The sequence below is a fragment of the Lepus europaeus genome, chromosome 11 (assembly GCF_033115175.1).
Source record: "Lepus europaeus isolate LE1 chromosome 11, mLepTim1.pri, whole genome shotgun sequence".
NCBI classification, from domain to species: domain Eukaryota; kingdom Metazoa; phylum Chordata; class Mammalia; order Lagomorpha; family Leporidae; genus Lepus; species Lepus europaeus.
This window is the reverse complement of record NC_084837.1, coordinates 13,003,674-13,028,650: the sequence shown is the minus strand read 5'-3', so window position 1 is coordinate 13,028,650 and position 24,977 is coordinate 13,003,674. Positions and strand designations below refer to the sequence as shown.

Below are 24,977 nucleotides of genomic sequence, written 5' to 3'. Positions count from 1 at the left end.
ATCTCATTTAAAAATCAGAAAATGAGAAGAGGCAAAGTGACTATTGTCAGCTAGATAATCTAAACGGAGCACCGCTACCTCTTAGGTTTAAAAATTTAAGTTATTCTTGTTTCCAAAACACATGTGCAGTGAACCCACCAGCTGATCACAAGCCAGCTTGCTGTGTTCAAGCTGGGACAGGCGAGCTGTGGGGAAGCAGAAACCCAAGTTGCTGGCTGTGTAATCCCTGATGCTCTCCGAGCTCCATCCCGCTGACTGCACTGGTCAGGCATCCAATCAAGACACTGCCCACACCATCCCCTCCCCAGCTCCTGTCACACATGGGGCCATGGAGGTCCCTGCCCCCACCCTCTGGCCCTGACATATGGAGAAAAAAAAAAAAAAAACAAGAAACTTTCACTTTATGTTGAGTCTTTGTATAGATGCACATATTTCTAAGTGGAATCTACACCAATACATGTGAAACATCTAATGCATCACTATTTTCAAAAGAACACAGAAATGGTTTGAGTTAGTTTTAGTTGATTTGAGTTGGTAATTCCAATAGGACTCAAGCCATCCTGGGGGTTCTACAGCACAGACTCACTCAACTCCTCACAACCAGGGCACAGAATGTAAAGCTTGGGAGTCACCTGATACCCACGAGATATACAGCTCTGCTCTCCAGGGTCTGGTCCTAGTTTAGAATCAACTCAAAGCTACATCCCTCTTATTCCCTTTACAGGGAACACCTTCAGAAATTAGGTTGGTGAAAACACAGTTTGCAAACCCAACCACCTCTTTCTGTTGCTTGTTTTCAACATAGAAACAGCAGAAAACTGTTGACAAAGGGGAAAAAAGACAGACTGCAGAAAAATCAGTAGATAGGGTTTCAGGATTTTTCATTTTGTTTTGTTTTGTTTTTTGGTTTGGTTTCTTCTCACCAATTATTAGAGTGGAATTATTGCATTTGGCTTACTGTTAGCGTCAGTCTAGGTTTATGCACAGGCACGAGCATACGCTGCAGTTTCATGTAGTCCTCCCTGGCAGGTGACATGCACACATGCAAAACCAACTCTACAGGCTGCCCCTGGCGATCCAGGTTTCTGGACCTCTCTGAAGGGCTCTCCTGCAAATGGGCAAAATGTTCAGTGGCCCTGCTGCATAACAACGTGTCAAGGGTATCAGCTCATCTGAGGGCTTCAACCAACAGGTGCTGGGGTTGTTATTGAAAGAAATGAGGAAACAATAACCAACATGATTGACGGCTGTCAGGGAAGGTCAGAGTAGTCACATTGAATGCTTCTGAGGGATTAGCACCCCAAAGTCTCACTGAGCCAGCAACTGTCCACCTGTGTGTTTCAAATACCTACAGAACCACGCGAAGTCACGCGAAGTCTTTGGACACAGCCTCGACGAAGTTTGGAGCGGACATGAGGATGCCAATGGTGCAGATGATGGTGAAGACGGAGAAGGCCATGAGGCACAGGCGGTCCACCACGCAGGCCGCAAACTTCCACTCGCTGCACACCGCCTCGCTCTCGTCCTGGCAGCGGAAGCGGTTGGCAATGTAGCGCACCTCCTCCAGGATCTTGGCCAGGTCTGGGTCCCCCTCGGAGGGCTGCCCGCCGTGCAGGAGATGCTCATCATGCGTTGGGGAGCAGGCTAGGCGGCCGCACACGACCCCTGAGTCGGGGGTCGGGGCGCAGTGCATCCCGTCCAGCCCGCGGAAGCCGATGTACAGCAGGTTCCCATTGGGCGCCGGAGGCCCAACCCCGGCACTCAGCTCCACGCTGGCCAGGCTGCAGCGGCGCTGCTTATGTTGGCAGGCCGACCGGACCTTGTCCTCCCCAGGCCTCTTCATGCGCAGGAACCACGCGCACCAGTTCAGAAGGATGATTCTGGTCTGGGGAGACAACTCGACGTTAAGAGCAGCCCAGATGCCAGCGAGCTACAGGGCAAGCACTACTTAACTGACCCTTGGTACAATGGGCCCCGTTGCCTCCCAGTATGCGTACGCATTAGGACAGCTGAGTTAAACACAAAAGGAGAACAAAATGTGCATAAAACCACTCTGGAAACGAGCTAAATGCTGGTCAGAGTGGACACATACAGGTTCAGGGAAAGCAGTCTTAGGGATGGAGACAGCTGTCTGCACAAGGGAATCCTATGAGCTGTGTTATCAGGGAAAAAAAAGTCACTTTCCCTCTATGACCCTTCCTCATTGGCAGCCAGAAGACCATGAGACCTAAACTCCTGCAAACTGCACGTCACACACTCTGGAAGGCTACAGCAAACTCACAGAGGCCCTCAGGAAGATTTTAAATTTCCAAGAGCAATCCTGGGACACCTGCCAGACGCCCTGTGGACCACTGGCCTGAAGCAGGCCACACTTCTGGTGTTAAGATGGTCACCTCTCCTGGGAAGAGAACATCAGCTTTGCAAAACTGTTTTTCAAAGGTGCTCTCATAAAAAATGCAAGTGCCAAGGCTGTTTACATGAAACAGAATGAAGGAAAGTGGTCTCCAATTCTGAGACTTGAGAGTCTAGGCTGTGACCCACAGATGCTATGTCACTAAGACACACACACCTTAGAAACTGCTTTGATCTATCGGGTACACAGATTGTTACACAGCATTTCTTTTGGTCCAGGAAAAGTTCCCAAGACACTAACTTGTAAACCAAGGAAATTTAGAAACCTCTGGCATGGGGTTTAATGAAGACCCAATAGGTTGCTACCTGGGAAGCACTTTTGAAAAGTCAAAAGTCAATATTTTAGCTCAGGGAGTCATAGGTCCCTGTTCTAAGTCCTCAGCTCTACTGATGTAGAACACATAGAAAGTATATAAATGAACATGCATGGCTGGTTTCTGATGAAATTTTATTTACAAAAAGGGTGAGCAGGCTGCATTCAGCCACCTCATCCCTCATTTCCCAACCTCTGTCTATAGTGTTTTGCTGAAGAATTGTGTATATCCATGAAAGATAAAGAAAATCACCATGTGGATTTACATCATTTTGGCTTCTCACAGAAAGAAGGAAGACAACTAAAGCCTCAAGTCAGGAAAAAAAAAATTAATTTAATAAAGCATTCTTGCAAAGCCCATCCAGAGAAGTGCATGAAAAAGTAGGCCCTTTCCCCGAAAATTTCCAGATACTGATTTCATTTCCATTTTGTTTTATGATTATGAGATAATTCCACTGGCAAACCAGCCAGTATGTTCCCCTTCTGTAGGTACAGAGTAAACTGTGAAGTTCATGTCTTCAGGGCTTTCTTTCTTGGTAATCATTTTTATGACATCTTATCAAAGAACTGCAGCAAACAGCTCTGGAGACAGGTGATGGGAAGAGGATGAATGTTTAAGATCTGCTCCCTTGCAGCTGTAGAGACAGCCCTTTGTTTCAGTGTGCACTACATGGCAGGGGACACTGTGAAAAGTCAGGGCCTACCGACCCCGGAGGATTTTCACCATTAGCAAGTGGCAGGGATACAAACCTCTCATGAGACACGCCATCTCACTTGGGCCTTTCAGGGTTCTGTGAAGTGAGTATAACTCCACCTCCCCAGTTCACAAACTGAGGCTCAAAGAGACTGACACAGGGCTGGCATTGTGATGCACAGGGTTAAGGCTGTGCATGCTATGCTGGTACCCCATATCAGAGAGCAGGTTTGAGTGTTGGCCACTCTGCTTTCCACCTGGCTTCCCATTAATACACCTGGGAAAGCAGTGGAAGATGGGCCCCTGCCACCCATGTGGCAGACCAGGATGGAGTTCTAGGCTCCTGGCTTCAGGCTGGCCCAGCCCTGGCTGTTGCAGCCAGTGGATCGGACATCTCTGTCTCTCCTTCCCTTCCTCCACAAATCTGCCTTATAAATAAATATTTTTTAAAAGACTAATAAATAAGGACAAGCTCACATAATGAACAAGTGCTTAAATCGCTTAATGTGTTTAGACTTCCACCAATTCTTCAGTAAAAGGTTCTATTTCAAAATCCTGTGACTTTAGCCCAACCTCCTCTTGAAAGGCACCAGAAATCCTGGGCCAGATCCCCAGGGAGGCTATGAGGCAGTGAGTACATGGGTATCCAGAGGCAGTTTTGCATGCAAAACCTGTGCAGCACCAGGCAGTTCTGCCACTTGGGGCTACACACCCCCGGAGGCACATCTCAAGCTAATATGGTCTACACTGCCAAGTCTATTTTGAATTCCATGGGTTGACTCATTAGCTTTGAAGGCCAAAGCATCTCACAGATGAAATTATCCTCTTGGCACTTATCAAACTGTTTGTGACCTCTTCTGTTAGGTTGCAGTTTTGTTTCTGGCTGTGCAAATGTCATATAATGCCACTGCTCCTGGCAGTATCATCTTCATAGCCACAGATCATAATAAAAGTCCCTTGGAGGCTGTTTGTTTCAAATGCACATGGAACAAAAGAAAAATGCAGTGTGCTATATAAAGTGAGAGATGTATAAGCTTCATACTTCATTTGCAGATAATTGGTTTTAACAAACTCTTACTATGGGAGGTAAGAATTAGCATATGCTCTTAATTAACGTTTTTCAGGAACAGAGAAATGCTACCAGGACATTAAAAGTGGTTATGAGTCTCTGTGCTTTAATCCCCTTATCTTTGCATCAGGCAAAATACTTATAAGAACTATGAATAGTGTTTATATTACTGTATTTGCATAAATAAATACTGGGAAGGAAAACAGAATTCATTAAAATCAGTGTTGATAGTAGAGGAAGGGTGAGATACAGAAATTCCTTATACATAATTTTATTTTGACTTTTGAAACAGATAAAATACATAACCTTATCTGCTTCAGACAAGAAGATGGAAAGACAAAGAGATATGCACATAAACAAGGCCTCAGTTTGCACAACTGCTCTGCATCTTGCCTCAGTGGATTAGTTATGAGAAAGCCAATCAAGAAGGTGAGTCAATGTATATGAATGTGTCTCAGCCTTTTAAGGGGAGAGGAGCTTCTCAAAATAAGCAATGTGATCTGTGTGTAAGGTCTCACCATTTAGCCTGTGCTCCTGCCACTGTCAACACCCTGAACCAACACTGAGTCTGTGACGTGTACGAGGGCCACCTGCCATGGAAAGGGTTCTGAAAGGAGAGGGACACAATGCTTTTTTGAAAACATGAACATCCCTGAGCTAGCTTTTGGGTGACTGTAAACTACTGTGCAATGACCATTTCTAGAAGGCCTGGAAGCTCCCTGTTTATGGAGAGAAACTCATGCACCTCACACCTTTAGCTGCTTTTACCATGGGGGCAATTCCTAGAACCCCTTCTGCATTGGGATGTAAGCTAACGAGGCTCTAAAGACCAGCTTCTTTGGGGAAGAGAAGGCTTTTTTAGCTTCTAAGCATTCTGAGGCCTTGAAAAGACTGAGAGGTCTACAGGGTGCTCCTGAGGGGCAGAGAGCAGGTAGCCCTTCCCCGCTGGGGGTTTTGTCCCTGTAAGGTGGGGAAAGCCCAGGCCCTCACTTGGCCCCAAAAAGTTAATGTTAATTGGAAAGCAAGGGTGGGTGCAGAGCTTCAGACACCAGACCCCAAAGAAGCAGACCCTGCAGGTGGTGGGCATCAGCAGACAAGGCCAAAGCCTGGCCCTCAGCCCCTCAGCAGTGGCAGGATCTGGGGTGAGGTCACGGGCTTGGGATTCCTGCATTTTTTCATCCATTTCCTTTTATCTCATCCCCCTTCACACTAGTAGCTTTCACCTGGCCATATAGGCTTCTGTTTGGATTATATTCCTATACGTAATGAATATGTGCATTTTTATATAATTCATTCTGTGTCTTGCTCTTTTCACTTCTCATTCTGTTGTGAAGCTCCTACTATCTTGCCATGTTGTATCTCATCCAACACTTGCAGCTGCTGCACAGCACTCCACAGTGTACATGCTAAAAGTTTGTACCAACACTGTGCTAGTAAAACATACCAGGCAGCCAGTGCATGAGCTGCTCTGGGATGTCTGACTACCACACAATACTGCTGGATTGTCAAGGAGCACACTTGCTGTAACTTCGCTCTGTGTACAGACACGTAGAGAGGCCAAGTTTGGTGAGGAAGCTATGTGTTTAGAACAGCCAGTGTGAGTTTTTGAATGGCAACCAGGGGCAAGCCTAGTGGTTAAGATGCTGATTAAACAACAAACAAAAATCAATAGCCTTGTATACACAGACAATGCCATGGATGAGAAAGACCTTCTAAGATCAATCCCATTCACAATAGCTATAAAAATTTTAAATACCTTGGAACAAATTTATCCAAGGATCAAAGATTTCTACAATGAAAATTACAAAACATTAAAGAAAGAAATAGAAGAAAACACAAAAAAGTGGAAAAATTGTCCATGTTCATGGATTGGATGAATCAACAGCTTCAAAATGTCCATACTACTGAAAGCAATTTTTAGATTCAATGTGATCCTAATCAAAATACCAACAACATTCTTCTCAGATATAGAAAAAATGATGCTAAAATTCAAATGGTAACACAAGAGACCCCAAATAGCTAAAGCAATTTTAAACAATAAAAATAAAGCTGGAGGCATCACAATTACAGACCTCATGACATACTACAGGGCAGTTATAATAAAAACAGCTTGGTACAGGCACAAAAGCAGACATGCAGACCAATGCAACAGGACAGAAAATCCAGAAATTTTAGTCCATGCACCTACAATCAACTTATCTTTGACAAAGAAGCAAAAATAAGCAATCCCTGAAGCCAAGACTGTCTCTTCAACAAATGGTGTAGGGAAAACTGGATCAAAATGGATCAGAGACTAAACCTATAGCCTGATACCATCAAATTACTAGAGAACATTAGGGAAACCCTACAAGACACTGGCATAGGGAAAGACTTCTTGGAAAAGACCCCAGAAGCACAAGCAATCAAAGCCAAAATTAACAAGTGGGATTACATCAAACTGAGAAGTTTCTGCACTACAAAAGAAACATTCAGCAAAGTGAAGAGGCAACCAATAGAATGGGAGAAAATATTTGCAAGCTAGGAAACTGACAAAGGATTAACTTCCAGAACCTATAAAGAGCTCAAGAAACTAAACAACCACAAAACAACCTAGTCAAGAAATGGGCAAAGGACCTGAACAGACATTTTTCAAGAGAGGAAATTCAAATGGCCAACAGACACATGAAAAAATGTTCAGGATCACCTGCCATCAGGGAAATGCAAATCAAAACCACAATGAAATTTCACCTCATTCCTGTTAGAATGGCCCTTATACAGAAATCAACATATAACAAATACTGGTGAGGATATGGGGAGAAAGTACCCTAATCCACTATTGGTGGGCACGTGAAGTGGTACAGCCACTGTGGAAGACAGTATGGAGATACCTCAGAAAGCTGAATATGGACCTACCGTATGACCCAGCCATCCCATTCCTGGGAATTTATTCAAAGGAAACGAAATCAGCATATGAAAGAGCAATCTGTGTCCCCATGTTCATCTCAGCTCAATTTACAATAGCTAAGATATGGAATCAATCCAGATGTACACCAACTGAAGACTAGATAAAGAAACTATGGTATATATACACTATAGAATACTATACAGTGGTAAAAAATGAAATCCTGTCATTTGCAACAAAATGGATATAACTGGAAACCATTATACTTAGAGAAATAAGCCATTCACAAAAAGACAAATACCATATGGTCCCTCTGCTCTGTGGTAACTAATAGAGTACCTAAAATGTAATCTATAGGAGCAAAACTGACATTTTGAGATGCGATGATTTTTACTTGCCTTGATTGTTGAGGAACAATATTTTGTTTGGTTGGTTGGTTTAGTTCTTTTCTTCATACTAATTGATGAACTCTCTACTTATTGTAGGGTTAACCTTATAAGTATAAAAATTAACTGAAAATTGACCTCTGTAAAAAAAAAATTAAGAATGGGGAAGGAAGAGAGAGGGAGAGGAAGGGCTGGAGTATGAGTAGGAGGGAAGTAGGTGGGGAGAGGTCAGCATATTCTCAAATCTGTATATATTAAATGCATGAAGTTGTATTCCTCAAACAATATAAAAAAGTTCATCCCTAAAAAATTTCAGGCTGCTTTCTTTCATCCAAGCGGGTTAGGTGAAGGAGTAGGTCCCAGAATGGATCTCTCCTTTTAAGTTACCTCAGCCTCCAAATATCTTGTTTCCAGCCCTGAAGAGCAGGAGGGGCATGTTCATTGTCCCACCTGTTGTTTCTGTTTGTTTTGATGCAAAGAGGCTCAGTTAGGTAAAGAAAAAATAAAAAATAAAAAAATTCAAAAATTTCTGAGAAGATTCTGTAAGACCTTATACTGTATTACTATATTTTATACTTGATGTTATTTTAACTGTGGTTATACATAAATGTGAAAATATTTTTAAAAAGGATGCTTATTAAAAGACCTGTGTCCCATATCTGAGTACATGGGTTTAATTCCTGGCTCTGGCTCCTGACTCAAACTTTCTGCTTAATGCACACCCTGGGAAGCTCCAGTTACTGGGTCCCTGCCACCAATGTGGGAGATCTGGACTGAGTTCCTGGCACCCAGCTTCTGCCTAGCCCAGCCTTGCTACTGTGGGCATTTGGGGAGTGAACCATCACAGGAACGCACCCACTTGGGCATCTTGCCGCCGTCTGGGTCGTGGTGGTGGTACTGCAGCACGATCACCGTCACCACCACAGAGAGGCCCACGATGATCATGGTGCTGGCGAAATACTGGGCTGTGGAGAGACACACACAGGGTGAGACTGTGGCCACGTGGCACAAACACCACGAGTTATGTTCCCTGACTGTTAGAGCCTGGGGTGCAGAGATACCTGACCTGCTGGCTGGGCCATTTTTGCAGCCCACCACCCGCTGGGCATGAGGGCAGCGACAAGCCCAGGGTGCAAACACCTGACTTTGCATCTGCAGATGAGAATGGCAACCCAGCAGCCAGTGGCAGAACGCTTGTATCTGGTCCTCACAACTGGCTGGAGGTCTTGCTTCTCTGACCAGAACTAGGAGAACCCCACTGAAGCAGCAGGAGACTCAAGTCCCAAGCACAAGATAAAGAGTCGCTTCATATGCTTCCTTTTCCTCCCAGCCAGCAAGGTGTCATCTCCCGTTCCTGTCACCCCTTCCTGTGAATGGTTACAGCAAGTCAGCGCCTCAGGCAGAGAATGGAAGACACATCTGCAGGGAGTACTGCTGGGAAAGCGGAGGCACTCCAACTCTGGGTCTTCAAGGGAGAGAGGCCCAACTGTCTTACCTATCAAGGGCACCGAATCGGATGTTGCGGGCATGATCTCGGCCACAAGCAGCATGAAGACAGTCAGGGAGAGTAAGACAGTTATCCCTGAAACAGAAACGCACAGCATTCCCTCAGGAAGAGAAGCCAGCATGGCCCAAACCCCGTCCAACAAGGAAGGGCTCTAACCTGAGTTTCAAAGAACTAGGTGCTGCTGGGAGAGTGTCATGGAAAACAGTGTCTGTACATACCGGCTTGGGTGCTTTCAGGGGGCAGTGCCACCAATCAGTCCCAAGATAGTCTCGGGGAGACACACGTGGGAGCCAGACCCTTACAAGAATCAATACAAAGTGGACAACTTAACTTCCCACAATTACTTTTCACTTCCTCACATTATTATTGAGAGGTATTATTCATGTAGCAGGACAAAGAAATATGCAGTAATCAGAAGACCTGGTTTCAGATCCTGACTTTGCTACTTGGTAGCTTTGTGACCTTGGATAAGTCACTGAATGTTTCCGAGCCTCACATTTATAAAATACAAGTTTGAGAATAATTTCTCCCAAATATTAAATATCTCAGCTTTCTTGTCTTCATACAGACGTGATCAAAGGGAATTGCACCATGTATGGCAAATGCAAGCTGAAGTTAAGTTACTGGTCACTGTTCACAATGAGTCTCCACCAAGGAACAGGGGAAAAAGCACAGGCTCCCCTGGGCAGAACAGAGCCGGACCTTCCTAGGTGTCCCCATCACCCATGCAGGATTGGAGGAACTGAGGAGCCTTTGGTATGTCCAGGACAGTACAGCCATCCTGCCTGGAGTCGGAATCAGGACTCTCTGGTGTCCTGGAGACACCCTGGATCAGGAAGCCCAAGTGTGATGGGTCCTGGGTCCCCTTCACTCCCACAGTGAGCCTTACACACGTGACTCCCAGGAAAGGTTTCCACGGCCACACTCTCATCAATGACCCCTAAGCACTTACCAAGGGAGATTTTCTCCCCAGAGTCTGCAGGGAGCAAGAACACCAGCAGGGCCAGGGCCGAGATGAGCACGCAGGGAATGAGCAGGTTGAGGCCGTAGTAGAGCGTCCTGCGGCGCATGGTCACTGTGTAGGTGACGTCTGGGTATGGCTCTTTGCAGCACTCATAGAACTTCTCGCTCCTCTTGCCCGGAATACCTCCACAGGGAGGAGAAGGAAAGGAGCCGGTATTGAAATACCCAGTTAGCCTGTTTATGTCAATGTGTATACCACACTTGGGCTCAGCCCTGAGTCCACTGAACTCTGAAACACTCGGTGGTCACCATTTGCATAAACCCTTGCTGGTTTATGATAAAGTTGTTAAAAGACTGTCACAGTGATAGCTGCACAAGTAGGTGGACAATCTTAACAGAGTGGAAATAAACGGCTATAAATAACACACTGTCAATTTTAAGCCATTATACATGTCATGGCTGTTTTCTATTTAAAATAATCAAATCTAAGTTCCCATCAACTGAAGTTTGCTGTCCAAGCTGATTTTAGGAACACTCTGTGTAGTGCAGGGGCGTCCACCCCAGCATGGACTTGCTGCAAGGTGTCCTCACCATGGCACAAGTTTCTTAAGCAAAGCTCTGCATTTTCTAACAGCTTTCTATTTCTCAGCCTACCACTCTCAATGCATTATGGAGAATACTGCAGGCCTCAATGAATGCTCACTCTGCAAAGCACAGTGGAAAATCCTCATTTTTACCCACTCACACAGAAAGCCAGCCTCTTTCTTCCAGGCTGTCGGCCAGGCGTCTCTGCGGGGCTTACCCACGAGGTCCCACTCCCCGTTGGGGATATAGCCGCTGACATCTGCCTCCTGCATCTGCAGGTCCAATGACCAGCCTCCGTACGACCAAGACCCAAACTTCAGCTTGCACTGCTGCACATCAAAGGGAAACCAGCGCACGTCAATGTAGCAGGAGCTCTTGAATATGCCTACACGAGTGACGGGAACAATCAGAAGACACAAGCCCAGGCTGACTGCGACGTGCTCAAAATTCACAGCAGTGCCTTCAGCCCAACCCACCCTGCCACATACTCTCGTCCAGTACAAACTGTGTCCTCTGACTGCAAATCTCTGGAAAAGCAGCTCAGCTAAAGCTTCACTGTTCTTTGAAATTCAAATACCATAAGGATATGCTCTGTTGAAGAAGACTGTTCTGAGTGCTCTTTGCACAAAGAGTAACTCCACAAGGGCATTTCGAAAAGTTAGTGGAAACATGGAATGAAAAGACAAGTTTATATAGAGCAAAGATGCTTTTAAATTCATGTATACTTTTTTTCCATAATATATATTTTTATGAGATTTTTGGACACCCATCTTATGTGTGGATTTCAAAAACTGCTTGTGTCCAAGTAAATAAACTTATTTTTAAGTTCCATTTTCCATGAACTTTTTAAAGGACACTCATATAAATGTGCATTCACCATGAGCACCTTGAGACTCTAAATAATACAAGCAAAACATGTGGAAGAAAACTCAAGAGTTTTGAGAGAAATGTTGAAGGGGTTAGAGACAGAATATACAAGAGGGTGTGTGTGTTTGTGCTGGTGAGGGGTAGGGTAGATGTTTTCTTTATGTTAAACATTTGGAAAATACTTGCTTATCTAGAAATATATGTAAAGGAGAATATCAACTGGTTCAAGTTCTAGTTCAAGAATGGAACAAGAACTGATGGGTTTAGGTTGAAGAGAGGGTGCCTGAATAGAACAAAGTTTTTTACTGAGAAGAGCCAGCTGAGGCTAGGTCAAGCTGGAGGTACATTTTCCAGAAGGTCATGGAGAGGGGAACAGAAGAGCTCACTCGAGTTATTTATGGCCACGTGCTCTTCCTGGCCAAAGAAGGATGGGACCACGCTGAAAGGAAGCATAGTTCATAGTTTGAGTGTCCCAGTGGTAACAGGGCCCACACTCTGTAAATTTCTGCTACTAAGTTCAACAAAGAAAAGAAAGAAGAGGGGACCCAGTGCCCTTGCTAACAGAAATCCCAGCTCGTAGCTAAGTTGGGGAAAGATAATAAACATTGTGTTCCTTCAGGTCCCTTTCAATAAGCTTGGTAGCAATGCCCTAATGTTCACAGGAAGCTGGAAGTCATTCCAGAAACTTCCCCCATTAGAGAACTGGATCCCCCAGACCCACACGGTTACAAAACAAGTTACAAAACCCTGTAACTGTGGGACTCCATTTCTATGAAATGACTAAAAATAAATAAATAATAAAAATAAAAATAGAAATAAAAGAGGTGGAAAGCAGATCAGCGTGTGCCTGGGACTGGCCAGGCAGTGGGAATGAAGTGTAAACAGGCAAGAGGGATCTTGATGATGAGAATGTTCTAAAACCAGACCGTGACGATGGTTACGCAAGTCTGTAAATTTACTGAAAGCTGTTGAATCATGTACCTAAAATGCATGATATGTAAATTCTACCTACATAAAGCTGTTAAAAATAAGCGCATGGAGGGAATGGGGCTGTCATGACATGATCAAGTCTTCATGCCAGTGTTTACGCCCCAAATGTTCTTTATAACCTGTGTCTCACTAAGCAAGGAGCAAGCCCTCTCAGAACTAACACTGGACTCTACCAGTGCATGACCAGCTATCCCCTAGCCAGGCAGCTCTGGACCTCTCCTGCCAGTGTAAAGATCCTCAGGTAGAGGCAAAATGTCCCTGTCCTGACCAGCTCCCGGGGTCCAGCTGCGGAGATGGACCCCGAGGCAGCTGCTGCACGCAGATGGCTTGAGGGTTAGGGACACTGCTCCTGTAGCTGAAAAGAACCTCAGCTTTCAAAACAACCTTCAGCAAGATGACTACAGAGGCTGATTTTTAAAATAGTCCTTGCAATGGAAGCAGCAAGTCCCAGGCCTGGTGAAAAAGAACACACAGGCATTGTAAACCTCCAGTCTGCAGGGCTTAAGGTCAGCAGGAAGAGCTGGGGGAGGGTCTGGGGAACGCAGGAGAGCAGGTGTTTTAAGACAGAGAACCAGAGACTTCTTGAACCCAAGCAAACACCATTGGGAGGGATGTATGTTTGACAGGTTCAATCACTCATTCATTACTGACTCTTGGGTCAGACACACAATGGATTCCACGGTGAGCACAGAAATTCTGCCAGGAGATGTTATCTGCTGCCAGGAGAAGCAGGTGAACAGCAGCCCAGGGGCCAAATCAGATTCACATCAAATCAGATGTACTGTGAGATGGGGCTGGCTGTGTGTGCTGTGTGTGTGTGTGTGTGTGCATAGGGGGTTGTAGAGGTGAGGTAGGGGTAACCAAACAGTAGCAGTACAGGAGCTGAAACTGGAAAAATGTAAAAATCTTATAAAAGACAAAAAAGAAAAAAAAATCACCCTGTTAACCCATCGCATCCCAATTGTTCATTTCTGTGACTATTTCAGTGACATATATTTATCTTAAAGTTACTATGAGTAGTATATTTACTGTGCAGTTTGAGTCTTTATACATGTCTTTAACAAAGGATGATGGGAAACCATTATCTGCATGCTAAAACACATGCTGAATGTGCCTCAAAATCATAAAACCCTGGTTGGATTCCCCGCCAGTGACTGCTCCTTGTACAGCCCAGGGTTCAGTGAGCTTGACTACAATGACAGGCTGGTGGGAAAACAATCGAGCCCAGGAAGTAGTTAACCACTGGGGAGTTGAGACTTTCAGGAACAAGTCACTGATGAGTCACTGGACCTTGTGCCTACCCCAAGAGTGCTCTTGAATGCATGCACTCAGAACACCACCCCACCTCCAAAACCTGGAGAGCAGCATCTGTCCAGGCGCTCAGTCAGGGAGGGAAAGAGGTTGGAACTGAAATGGAGAGGAAAGGGCCTGGTTTTCTGGCTTGCGGGGTAAAAGCAGAGTTGGGAATTACCCAGCAAAGAGAAACTTGCTTTAATTGTGGAACGAGTCTAAGAACACATGACATGATAAGAACATACAACACTCACTGGTAAGACAGCTCTAGCCTTGATTCCCAGACAAAAGAGTAAGCCTCAGGAAATACATCAGAGGCAGAGTAGAAGGAAGGGGAGGAGGGTGGCAGTGAACGGAGGCACAGGGCAGAGCAGGAGCCCCCCTCAGGTGAGCACCTGAGGACGGATGCCCACACCTGCTACCATATTCTAGCTGGAACAGCACAAAGGACATGGATCTTACCTGGAGGGAGGTACTGGCAATGTCCAGAAGAATTCACCAGGACATTGGTGTGGAATGTGGCATCAAACCGCTCATCAGCACTAGCAACAAGAAAGAGGATTTTGTGAGGCAGCGTGACCACACTGTGGACTTCCCAGCATGTCAGCTCTGTCATGGCTGTGGCTGCAGGGACTTGAGAAGGGCTGTGTTTGCTTCAGTCACCCCACACCTGACCAGAGTACCGCCACAGTTCCTCTGGGAGTCTTCTCACAGCCCATCTTGAAAAGGCCAACATCTACCCTGCTTCAGATGAACTGTGGTACATTGCACAAAGTATACAAGATGAAGCTCTTAACCAAGGTGCAACGTGAAAACAGTTTAGGAGGCCATCAGCAGACGAGAACTCATAGTACACCTGCAGGATAACCAGGATGGATGGAAGTGCTGCTCCGCTCTCAGTCCCAGTGTGGCCTCCTGTGGTCAAGGCTCTAGTTCCAGCCTCGTGGATTGGGCCCAACACTGGGTTAGTGTATAATAAATCCTCTTGTACTTTTAATGACTGCAGGTGCAGGTGGGAACTGGGTGTCAGCAAAGCCCCAGAGGGACCTGGGTCCCTGTCACTGAAGACAAGAAGGAATGTGGGTGAAGAATTAAGTATAAGTTCAAGCAAAGACACCCTGGAACTCTCCTCTGCCCATGTTAAAACTTCCTGCAGCCAGAAGTTACCAACTTGGATAAAGATACACACACACACACACACACACAAAATCTCCTCTATGGGACCCTCACATCCGGGGTCCATCACCACCTGTCATCGTCACCCCAGGGCCAGGTCCCAGAAAACTGACCACAGCCCCTAGGCCCTCGAGCCTAGTGGAATCGTTCCAAATGGCCAATCCTAAGCCCGATAACCTTGCCTTGCCCATCCCCACTGGATTCATGATAAAGGCTCTTGTTCGCAATTTTTCTCACTCCTCCTCTTGCCTCTGGACAGACCCTGGTACCTTGCTGGTGGCCCTGCCCACTGTGTCATGATTCCTATTGGCCAGGGAACTGTGAGTAAAAACTTCTCCCTTCATGACAGTCATTTCTGATCATGCTCAATTACAACAAGATGCTAGTTACCTTTAAAACACAATCCTACATGTAAATAAATATAAACTACCTCAAGAAAGCATGGGCAGCCAGTCAAGGGGCCTGTACCTCCAAGTAAAGTTCTCCTCATTCTGGCAGCCAGGAGACCCCTTAGAAAGGGCAACCCACATCAGCAGAGCCTCGGGAAGTCTTCCTATGTCTGAAGCCTTCTCAACGGAAACCTCAGAATCACAAGATGAGGACAGCGTTCAGCATGAGACACACACAGGCAAGGGGAGACATCATGAAGATGCAAAATGAACAATGAGAGGAACCAAAAATTACTCCTTACAAAACTAAGATTCCCACGAAAATGCAAGCAGGCACTGCAATTAGAAAAATAAAGAGCAATATGAAAATTAAGATATGATTTATGAAATAATTATTCATAAACGGGTGGGGGGTTGGTTGATAAAAATCACACAGACGACAATTAGGACAGAAACAATGAGTGCCAGAGAGGACAGGGCCAGGAGAACTCAACTGATCAAGTAACAAAATTCTTATCAAGAGCAGACAGGCTTAGTGGGATGGAGAAAATTCCCAAAGAAAAATGACACAGAAATTTTCCAGAGTAGGAAGAAACCATCCAAGCATGAAGGCCAAGAAAGACATTCTTCAGGAGGTCTAGAAAGGGGAGGGTCCAGGAGAGAGCATGCAGTCATGGGTTCTCTGAGGACAGCATGCATAATGGAGTGGATTCAGAGCAAAAGTGGGGGATAACGAGCTGAGAGTGTCATGAATTTAGAGACATATTTTTAAAAAATGTATAGTAAGAAAAATGACAACCAGAGTCAAGGGAAAAAGCTGTACAAGGAAGTCACGATGTGCATATGAAACAAACAAAAATGTGACAAAGTTTAAAGGGAGGGAGAGAAGAGAACAGGGAGGGAAGGAGGAAGAACAATCAGTTATTAAAGGATAGTTCATGGAGACAATGACGCACCCACCTGTTGGGGGACAGCAAGCAAAAGGAGAGGCAGGGCACGGGAACTCTTCCTCAGAAGGCCGCCGGCAAGTTCCCTGTGTCTCTTTTACTGACCAGGATTACATCAGCCATTTGTACAGCACAAGCCAGTGCTCTTCTAACTCTAAGATCACTTGCAAGGTTACTTGATAATCTTCAGAACATGGTTGTCAAGACATTGGTGGGGTGTCTTGCGACTCGGTTTCCTAGATAAGCAAGTCTGGGAAAGCAGTGCATGTCCTCGTGGGAGCCCGCGTTCCCATGAGAACTCAATGCCCTTCTTGTTAACAGGCAATCTACCAGCCTAACTCAGTGCCTGCAGCCACACCCTGTGTCCAGGAGGAAGTGTCCTCCCTGAGAGTGCTCTGGCAGAAGCTATGTTCCCTACACCCACCCCTGTACTTCCAAACACACTCAGGGCAAAAGAGAGAAGGGAGTAGGGTCAGGATGTAACTACTCTTTGCTTGAGTGTCTTCTGTATCTGATTGGACTAATCACAAACAGGATGGAGCACAGGATATCTGAAAACTCACTCTCCAGAACTCACCCAGGAAAACACCAGGAACTTCAAACTACGTTCTCTGGAAACTTGCAATGCTGTACGGACACTTCAGTTTTGCAAGTGTTTGATTTAAAAATTTTGTTTCACTCGCATTTTAAAATGTTGATATAAGTGAACACATTCAAAGGACTGACAGAATTTTAACCCTTCAGAGACTCCCAATGTGTTAATGTGCGCAGCCTGCTTAACTCCCTTTTTGAGGTTGAATTAAACTCCCCTTGCCACGAATGTGCATGTATGTGAACGTCTTAGAAATGATTCTAGCTCTGCAGTGTTCTTTTTAAAAGTTCAAGCTTGTGGCCATAACTACCCGGCACTGAGACTGCACGGGTTCCCACTAATGCCCATGTCCGTGGCAGCAATAACATCAAGTGTGGTCTCGTGTATCTGAGGGACCCAAGGTTGTGCTTATTCAAGCTTTATTTTTTCCTGTCTGATTTTTATATTTATCATACATACTGTGAGCACTTGTTAGAGCAGGGATTCAACTCTGGGAAAAAAAAAATCACAGTTCCAGCTAACTCCAAGCATTTGGATCAATTTAATTGAAGAGACTCTCAAGATCACAAGGCAAACGGGTAAAAACAAGATAAAAAAAAATGTTGCTATTGGCAACGGCTTACCTATGTGACTCAGTGATTTCTGAATATTGTTCATCTAAACAGAATATTGAGATCATGAAATTGCAGCATGGTCATTGTTACCAAAATTCAAATCTTAAGATCCACGATGGCGCCTGCATGGCTTTTTCCCATAGACAAGTGGACTTTATATATAAACAATAAAAAAGGAAACTCTTGTAATAGATTGGTGCTAACACTGCTTCATCTGTTTTGAGCACTAAAGCCAGATGCAAGATGTGTTTGAAAAAGGGCCATGTTACAAAACATCAGTTGGAAAACAGCTCTCTGAGGCAGGAAATGAAGTCCCTTGGAAAAGGAGCAACCAAAGCCCCGTGAGGACCTGCGTGCTGAGCTCTGTGCACAGGGGGACATCCGAGCCATACCAGCACACACTGGACACAATGTCAAGTGAGGACGCAGCCCTGCAGCTGACAGGTACTGATAACTGTGGAGAAGGGACAGGTCCACAGGGATTCCTCTTACTCCCATCTGCTTTTGTGTGTATTTGACATTTTCTGTATTAAATCATGTGAAAATGGTTAACTATTTTTTCTTGCATCTGTGAGGTTCCTGAGGATTCCAGCTTGGTTCCCTTCACTCTCTCCAAGCACCCCATTTCTCTGGCTGCCTCTGTCCTCTTCCAGCCAGTGATGACCGAGGACCCAAGGTGCTTGCTCTCATGGTGAGAAGAGCTCTGAGCCCCACCCCCACCACTGATGGGAAAACAAGGGCATATGTAACTCAAATATTAACATGCATGATTGGGGCCGGTACTGTGGTGCAGTGGGTTAACGCCCTGGCCTGAAGCGCCAGCATCCCACATGGGCGCCAGTTCTAGTGCCAGTTGCTCCATTTCTGATCCAGCTCTCTGCTATGGCCTGGGAAAGCAGTGGAGGATGGCCAAGTCCCTGGGCCCCTGCACCCGTGTGGGAGACCTGGAGGAGGCTCCTGGCTCCTGGCTTCAGATCGGCACAGCTCCGGCTGTTGCGGCCAATTGGGGAATGAACCAGTGGATGGAAGACCTCTCTCTCTCTACCTCTTCTCTCTCTGTGTAACTCTGACTTTCAAATAAATAAATAAACCTTTTAAAAAATAAGTAAAATAAATAACGCAAATCTTCAAAAAAAAGAAAGAAAAAAAGAAAAAGAAAAAAAGATGCATGATCTATGCCCCTAAGGGATGAACAGGAGGAGAGGGCACCTGGACAGGTTCCAGCAATGGGCAGAACTCCCACAGGGAAAAATAACAGTGGGCAAGGCCCCTGGTAGGCACAGACTAATCACAAACTTGGAGGAAACCAGTGTGAGGGAGAGTCTTCAGGGAGATGTGGTTTGCTTGCACATTGAGGTGACTGAGATGTGGCCCCAAGCACGGAGGCCAAATTTGGGAGCAAGCTTAGGGTGGCTGTGCCAAGCAAGGCTCAGGGCCCCAATCTGTATGGATGTAGCTGTGCATTCAGGCATCAGAGGTAACAAAGACCTCAGGGAGAGGATGCCGGGCATAGCTGAACCCTGGGGTTCCGGCCTTCGGCCTTTACCTCCTCTGCATCCCTTGAGGTTCACGTAGTGCCTGGTCCCGTCCCTGTAAAATGCTGCTGGCCCTATAGCAAGAGCCTTCTGATCCCAAACTCAGCAGAGCCTCCTGCCTCACCCCCTCTGCAGCACTGATTCCCACCTTGGAGCATGGAAGGGAAGGGGACATAACTGTGCCATACAAACAGGAGTCCAGCTGTCAGCACCCTGAGAGAAAAGAACAGAGCAGACAGACATGCAGGAAACCAGGCAGGAACAGCTCCCAGCTCACCAGAAAGAGAGTCTGCATCCAGAAACAGATGAAGAATGCAAAGAAAGAGAAACCCAGACACAGTGTACTGTTGCAAAGACCCTGTGTGGGCTTGGGATGACCAAATTAGTAAAATCAATTCTATTCTGTGATCTCTTACCATTCTTGAAAGACAGAGAAGCAGAAGAGATGAAAATGAAATCTATCTAAAAAAGTAGGAGATGAGGAAGGAGGAAGCACATCTCTCTCAGGTGGTAATCAAAAGGGAACCTTTATTTTAAATTTCTAAGAATGAAAAAGCTACCAATTATATGTTAATACACGACTGGTGAAAGTATGCCCAGATTTCAGAGAAAAACAAGTCTACTTAAAGTAGGTGAATTCGTTGAGATGCAGAGAGACAAAACAGACTGACTGAGCCTGCCATAGGTTGATTGAGTTCTACCTTTTATTGTAAACATTAAGGAGCTGTAACTAAAAACATGGCCCATCTCAGCCCATGACCAAAAACTGTTGAGAAATGAATGTCCATGGTCATTTCCACCTGCCAAAGACGGCAGGAGGCAGACACCTGGAGCATCAGCAGGAAGCCCCCAGAAGAGTTCAGTCAAGAAAGAGAATAAAACATCTGTTACCAGGGCAGTGGAGAGTAGAGGGGAGGATGTGGGAGATGGAGGTCAGAAGATACAAGACACAGGCTGAGCAAGTCTAGAGCTCTAACACAGCTGAGGATTGCACGTGACAAAGCTGTCCTGTGTGTGAGATTCCTGCTGAGCAGACTTAACACTCTCTCTCTCTCTCTCTCTCTCTCTCACACACACACACACACACAAACACACACACATGCGGGCGGGCGTGCGCACACACAGTAATTATGCCAGAGGATGGATATGTTAATATGACTCACTATAGTAAGTTTTCTATTTCTATATGTATCCCATAAATGTATATACAGTAAGTTTCAAACAAAGATCCTTTCTCGATCCACTAATTTCAATGTTAAATTGGATACGGCATGGATGCCATCCAACAATTGGATGTAAAGCCAAATGGATTAGAGCAATGTAATAAATAACACAGGATAATGTCATCACAGCATAAATCAAGTTTCTGGGTTCCCTCTTTTGTTCCTTGAGTGCTTCAGTTTCCTGCTCTGCAAATCAAAGTATTTTCCTCAAAAGATTGGAAAGCACTTGGAACTGATCCTGGCACACAGAAGCACTACTGAGTTAGATACTGTTGCAACTGCTGTTAACCATTCTTTCCTATTTTCTATCTACTTAGCTTTCAGTGACTCAGCTGGGCAATTTTCTCTGCTCCCTCACCTGTGCCTCCTCTGACATCACAGGCCTCAACTGAGTTTTAAATTTTTATGTGTATTTCTCATCTGTATTAATTTCACTTGGTTCTTTTCAAAACTGCTTTTTAAAGGGTGCTTTGTTCTTTATTGTGTTTTCAATTCTTAATTGTGTTTAATTATCTGCCTTTCACTGCATTTGCAGATGCTCAAACTCTGCAATTTGGCATTTTGTAATTTTAACTTGTAGTTCATCGTTAGCAGGTTATTCTATTTTTCTAACTTGAGTCAGTCTTATTTTCTATACTGCCCCATTGCAGTCTCTATGTGCAACACTGCAAACTGTAAGGAAAGCTTAGGAGACATAGACGAAGTCATGATGGGAGAGAGGGGAGGGGGCAGCAGAGCAAATGGGGCAGGCCCATGTGCTCCCCGCTCAAAGATGTGTGGCCAGCACACCCAGACATTCACAAGAGCTTGGGCTGTTTCTTAGATTTCAGAATGCTCAAGGCTTAAACACCAGTCCAGTCCACCACCCATGGACGTGGGCACATGAAACTTACCAAATGGACAGCCTGGAATGGGTCTTCAATCTGTGTAAGCAGGCCCCACTCCGGCTTTCACAGCCAACCTTGCCTCCAAAACTACCTTCCAGGGAACACCTCCAGTGACCCAAGGACATCCCACTAGGCCCACTTCCTAAACACTGAACTGAATTGTGTGTCCACCTCCCTGGTACGATTAACCTATGACTTTGTGGCTTAACAATCTGTGTGAGTTCAGGAGCCAAATGATATTCAAACACACCCATTGTCATCTGTGGAAATTCACCTAGATGAGTAAAGAGTCAGTTGAATTAGAAGATCCAAGCACCCAGCCACCTTGTCCTTCAGTAATGATTCTGCATAGCACAGAGGCAACCCTGGAAGCCGCCCACAAAACTGGGAGCCCCAAATTCATGCCTGAGGTTCACTTGAGATTAGTTGAAAAATTAAAAGGATAACTTTTTAAGGGAGCTTGTGGGCCTGGTGCTGTGGCATAGCCAGAAAGCCGCCACCTGCAGTGCTGGCATCCCATGTGGGTGCCGGTTCGAGTCCCGGTTGCTCCACTTCCAATCCGGCTCTGGGCTATGGCCTGGGAAAGTAATTGAGGATGACCCAAGTACTTGGGCCCCTGCTCCAACCTGGGAGAGCCAGAAGAAGCTCCTGGCTTTAGATAGGCACAGTTCTGGCCATTGTGGTCATCTAGGGAGTGAACCAGCAGATGGAGGACCTCTCTCTCTGCCTCTCTGTAACTCTGCTTTTCAAATAAACAAATATTTTTTTTTAAAAGGGAGCTTGCATTTTCTGATTAAAAAAACTTACCATCATTAATGTGAATAAATATTAAGTCTAAAGAGACTAAGCCTATGTTTTCAGAAAAGGGGACACGTGTTTGGCGCAGCAATTAAGAGGCTTCTTAGGATGTCGGAATCTCACATCAGAGTGCCTGAACCAGAGTCCTTTCTCTGCTCCCAACTCCTGCTTCTTGCTAATGCATGCCTTGGGAAGCAGCAGACAATGGCTCGAGTACTTGGGGCATTGCCACCTGTGCGAGACCAAACTGAATTCCTAGATCCTCGTTTCAATCTGGCATAGCCCTGACCATTGTAGGCATTTGGGGAGTGAACCAGAGGATGAGTGATCTCTGTCTCTCTGTCAAATAAAAAAAGAAAGAAAAAATTTAAAACAAAACAGAATGAAAAAATAGCACTTGTCATGACAGTGACAGTAAGGGGGAAAATGACAAGGAAATGATAGTGGTAAAATGAGGAAGAGGAACTCATAAATACTAGATTCATATAGCCAATGAAAACACCCTCAGGAGCAATGGAGGAAGGTCAAGAAAGTTCCAGATGAAAGAAAATTAGGAAATCCAATCACTAGAAGAATTAACCAAAAGGAGTAGCTAAAGGAAGTTCTTGAAACAGAGAAAATAAAAAGGAAGATAAGATTGAATTAGTAGAACGTTCACAGCAGTATAATTTATTAACAACCTATTGTTATATACCTAGAACAACCTCCTTTGCATACCTGCTTCTTGGCTTCGGTGCTGACCCAAGCTTGGCTGTTGTAGGCTTTTGGGGAGTGAATCAGTCGAAGAGAAAGCTTGCTCAACCCTCTCCTCCCACCGCCTGCTCCCTCCTCTCCCACCCTCCATAGCTCTCAGATGAATTTACAAAAACACTATCAGTAATTTTTTTCAAATTTAAAAAAAATGTTCCTCTATAAGAGGACAGATACAGAAAACAGAAGAGGAAGCATTACTCAAAAAGAAAACAAGATTGACTGCTTTATCATCAGATAAAGTAGACTTTACAGCAAGAACATTAGGAAGCACAGATGTAAATTTACATAATCATAAAGGCTCAGTCCACCAAGTAGGCACAGCAAGCACAACCACTCTCCCAAACAAGAACGCTGCAAAATATGTGACCCAAAAACCAATGGAAGTGAAAAATAGAAACGCACAATTATATTCAATATTCTTCTCTCAATATTTGATGAAAAGGCAGCCAGACAGAAAGTCAACAAGGATACAGAACAACTTCACATACCATCAACCAATAGGATTTAATTGGCTTTTTAGAAAACCAACAGCAGCAAAAACATTCTTTTCAGGCACCCGAGGAGCATATACCACGGAAGTCCATATCCGGAGATAGAAGACAAACCTGAGTCAAGTTTAAAAAGGGAAAAGAAATGGAATGATATTAGCCCACAAAGGAAACAAACTAAACTTGAACAACAGGAAGAAAACAGGGAAACCTCCAAATGCTTGGCAGCTAAACACCGAATGTGTAAGTCAGTCACCAAAGAGGAAGTCTGAAGAAATGCACTGAACTGAATGAAAACATAAACCCGGTATATCAGCTTGGGTGAGATGCAGGTAAAGTGCTGAAGGGAGAACTTCTAGTAGCACAAGAGAAAAACAGTTCCAGACCTGTAACCCACGCTACCTGTGAGTCACCTCAGGAAAGCAAGAAGGAAGGAAGGAAATAATAAAGAGAAAAAATAGTAGGGAAAAATCAAGGAAACAAAAATCTTCTTCTTTGAAAAGATTAACAAAACTGACAAAGCCAATATACGCAGGTAATCTTGGTCTCTCATTGCAGACCATGCAGACATCACAAAGGATAAGGGGATGCTAGGACCAACTTCACACATAGATTTAACAACTGAATGAAATGTACCAGTTCCTAAAAAGCAAAAACTATGCAAACTCAACAAAGAGGATATCAAAAAGCTGAAAAATCCTAAAACAATAAAACAAACTGAATTATTTATTTCTGAAAAATAACTCGAGATCCTGAAGGTTTCAATGGAGAATTTTCCCAAACTTGTAAAGAATTAACATTAACTCAATAACATTCTCCCAGAGAAGAGGAGAGAATACCCATTAACTCATTTTATAGGCTAGTATTACTTTGATACCCAAATCAAAGTACAAACCAGAAAAGGGAAAAAATGTAGAAATTACAGACAATTCCCTCATAAATGCACATAAAAACTCTTAACAAAATCATTGCAAATACAGGTCGGCCATTTTGCCTAGCAATGAAGAGGCCCACTTTCCATATCAGTACCAGGGTCTGGAACCCAATTCTAGCATCTGACTCCAGTTTCCTGCTAGTACAGACCCTGGGAGGCAAAGGTGATGGTACCAGTAACTGGGTTCCTGCCACCCATATGGGAGACCTGGGATTGAATATTCACCACCAGCTTTGGGCTGATACAGACATTTAGGAACTAAACCAGCAGGTGGGATTTCTTTTTCTGCCTCTCCAATACAAAAATATATGAAATACAACTTATCAGCAATATAAGGAATTATACACTGTTTATTATATATACATATATTATGACATATAATATATATTAGAGTTTGTCTGCTCCATGGTTGTAAAGCTCGTTCAATAATTAAAATTTGTCAATGAGGCCGGCGCCACGGCTCAGTAGGCTAATCCTCCGCCTTGCGGCGCTGGCACACCGAGTTCTAGTCCCGGTTGCCCCTCTTCCAGGCCAGCTCTCTGCTATGGCCAGGGAGTGCAGTGGAGGATGGCCTAAGTGCTTGGGCCCTGCACCCCATGGGAGACCAGGAGAAACACCTGGCTCCTGCCTTCAGATCAGCCGCAGTGCGCCAGCTGTGGCGGCCATTGGAGGGTGAACCAA

At 44.9% G+C, this 24,977-nt stretch overlaps 1 protein-coding gene across 2 annotated transcripts in view; it reads right to left on the bottom strand.

Moving 5' to 3' along the window:
• Positions 1-878: 878 nt before the first annotated feature.
• The window catches only part of CHRNA7 (cholinergic receptor nicotinic alpha 7 subunit), a 122,209-nt gene continuing 98,110 nt past the window's right edge, over positions 879-24,977 (bottom strand). For both annotated transcript variants that reach the window (XM_062204558.1, XM_062204559.1), the window contains exons 5-10: positions 14,423-14,502; positions 11,028-11,195; positions 10,215-10,409; positions 9,251-9,337; positions 8,611-8,720; positions 879-1,885 (exon numbers count right to left, since the gene is read on the bottom strand). In XM_062204558.1, coding sequence (XP_062060542.1) covers positions 1,367-1,885; positions 8,611-8,720; positions 9,251-9,337; positions 10,215-10,409; positions 11,028-11,195; positions 14,423-14,502 — 1,159 coding nt within the window. In that variant the 3' untranslated portion in view covers positions 879-1,366. The remainder of the gene's footprint in view (positions 1,886-8,610; positions 8,721-9,250; positions 9,338-10,214; positions 10,410-11,027; positions 11,196-14,422; positions 14,503-24,977) is intronic.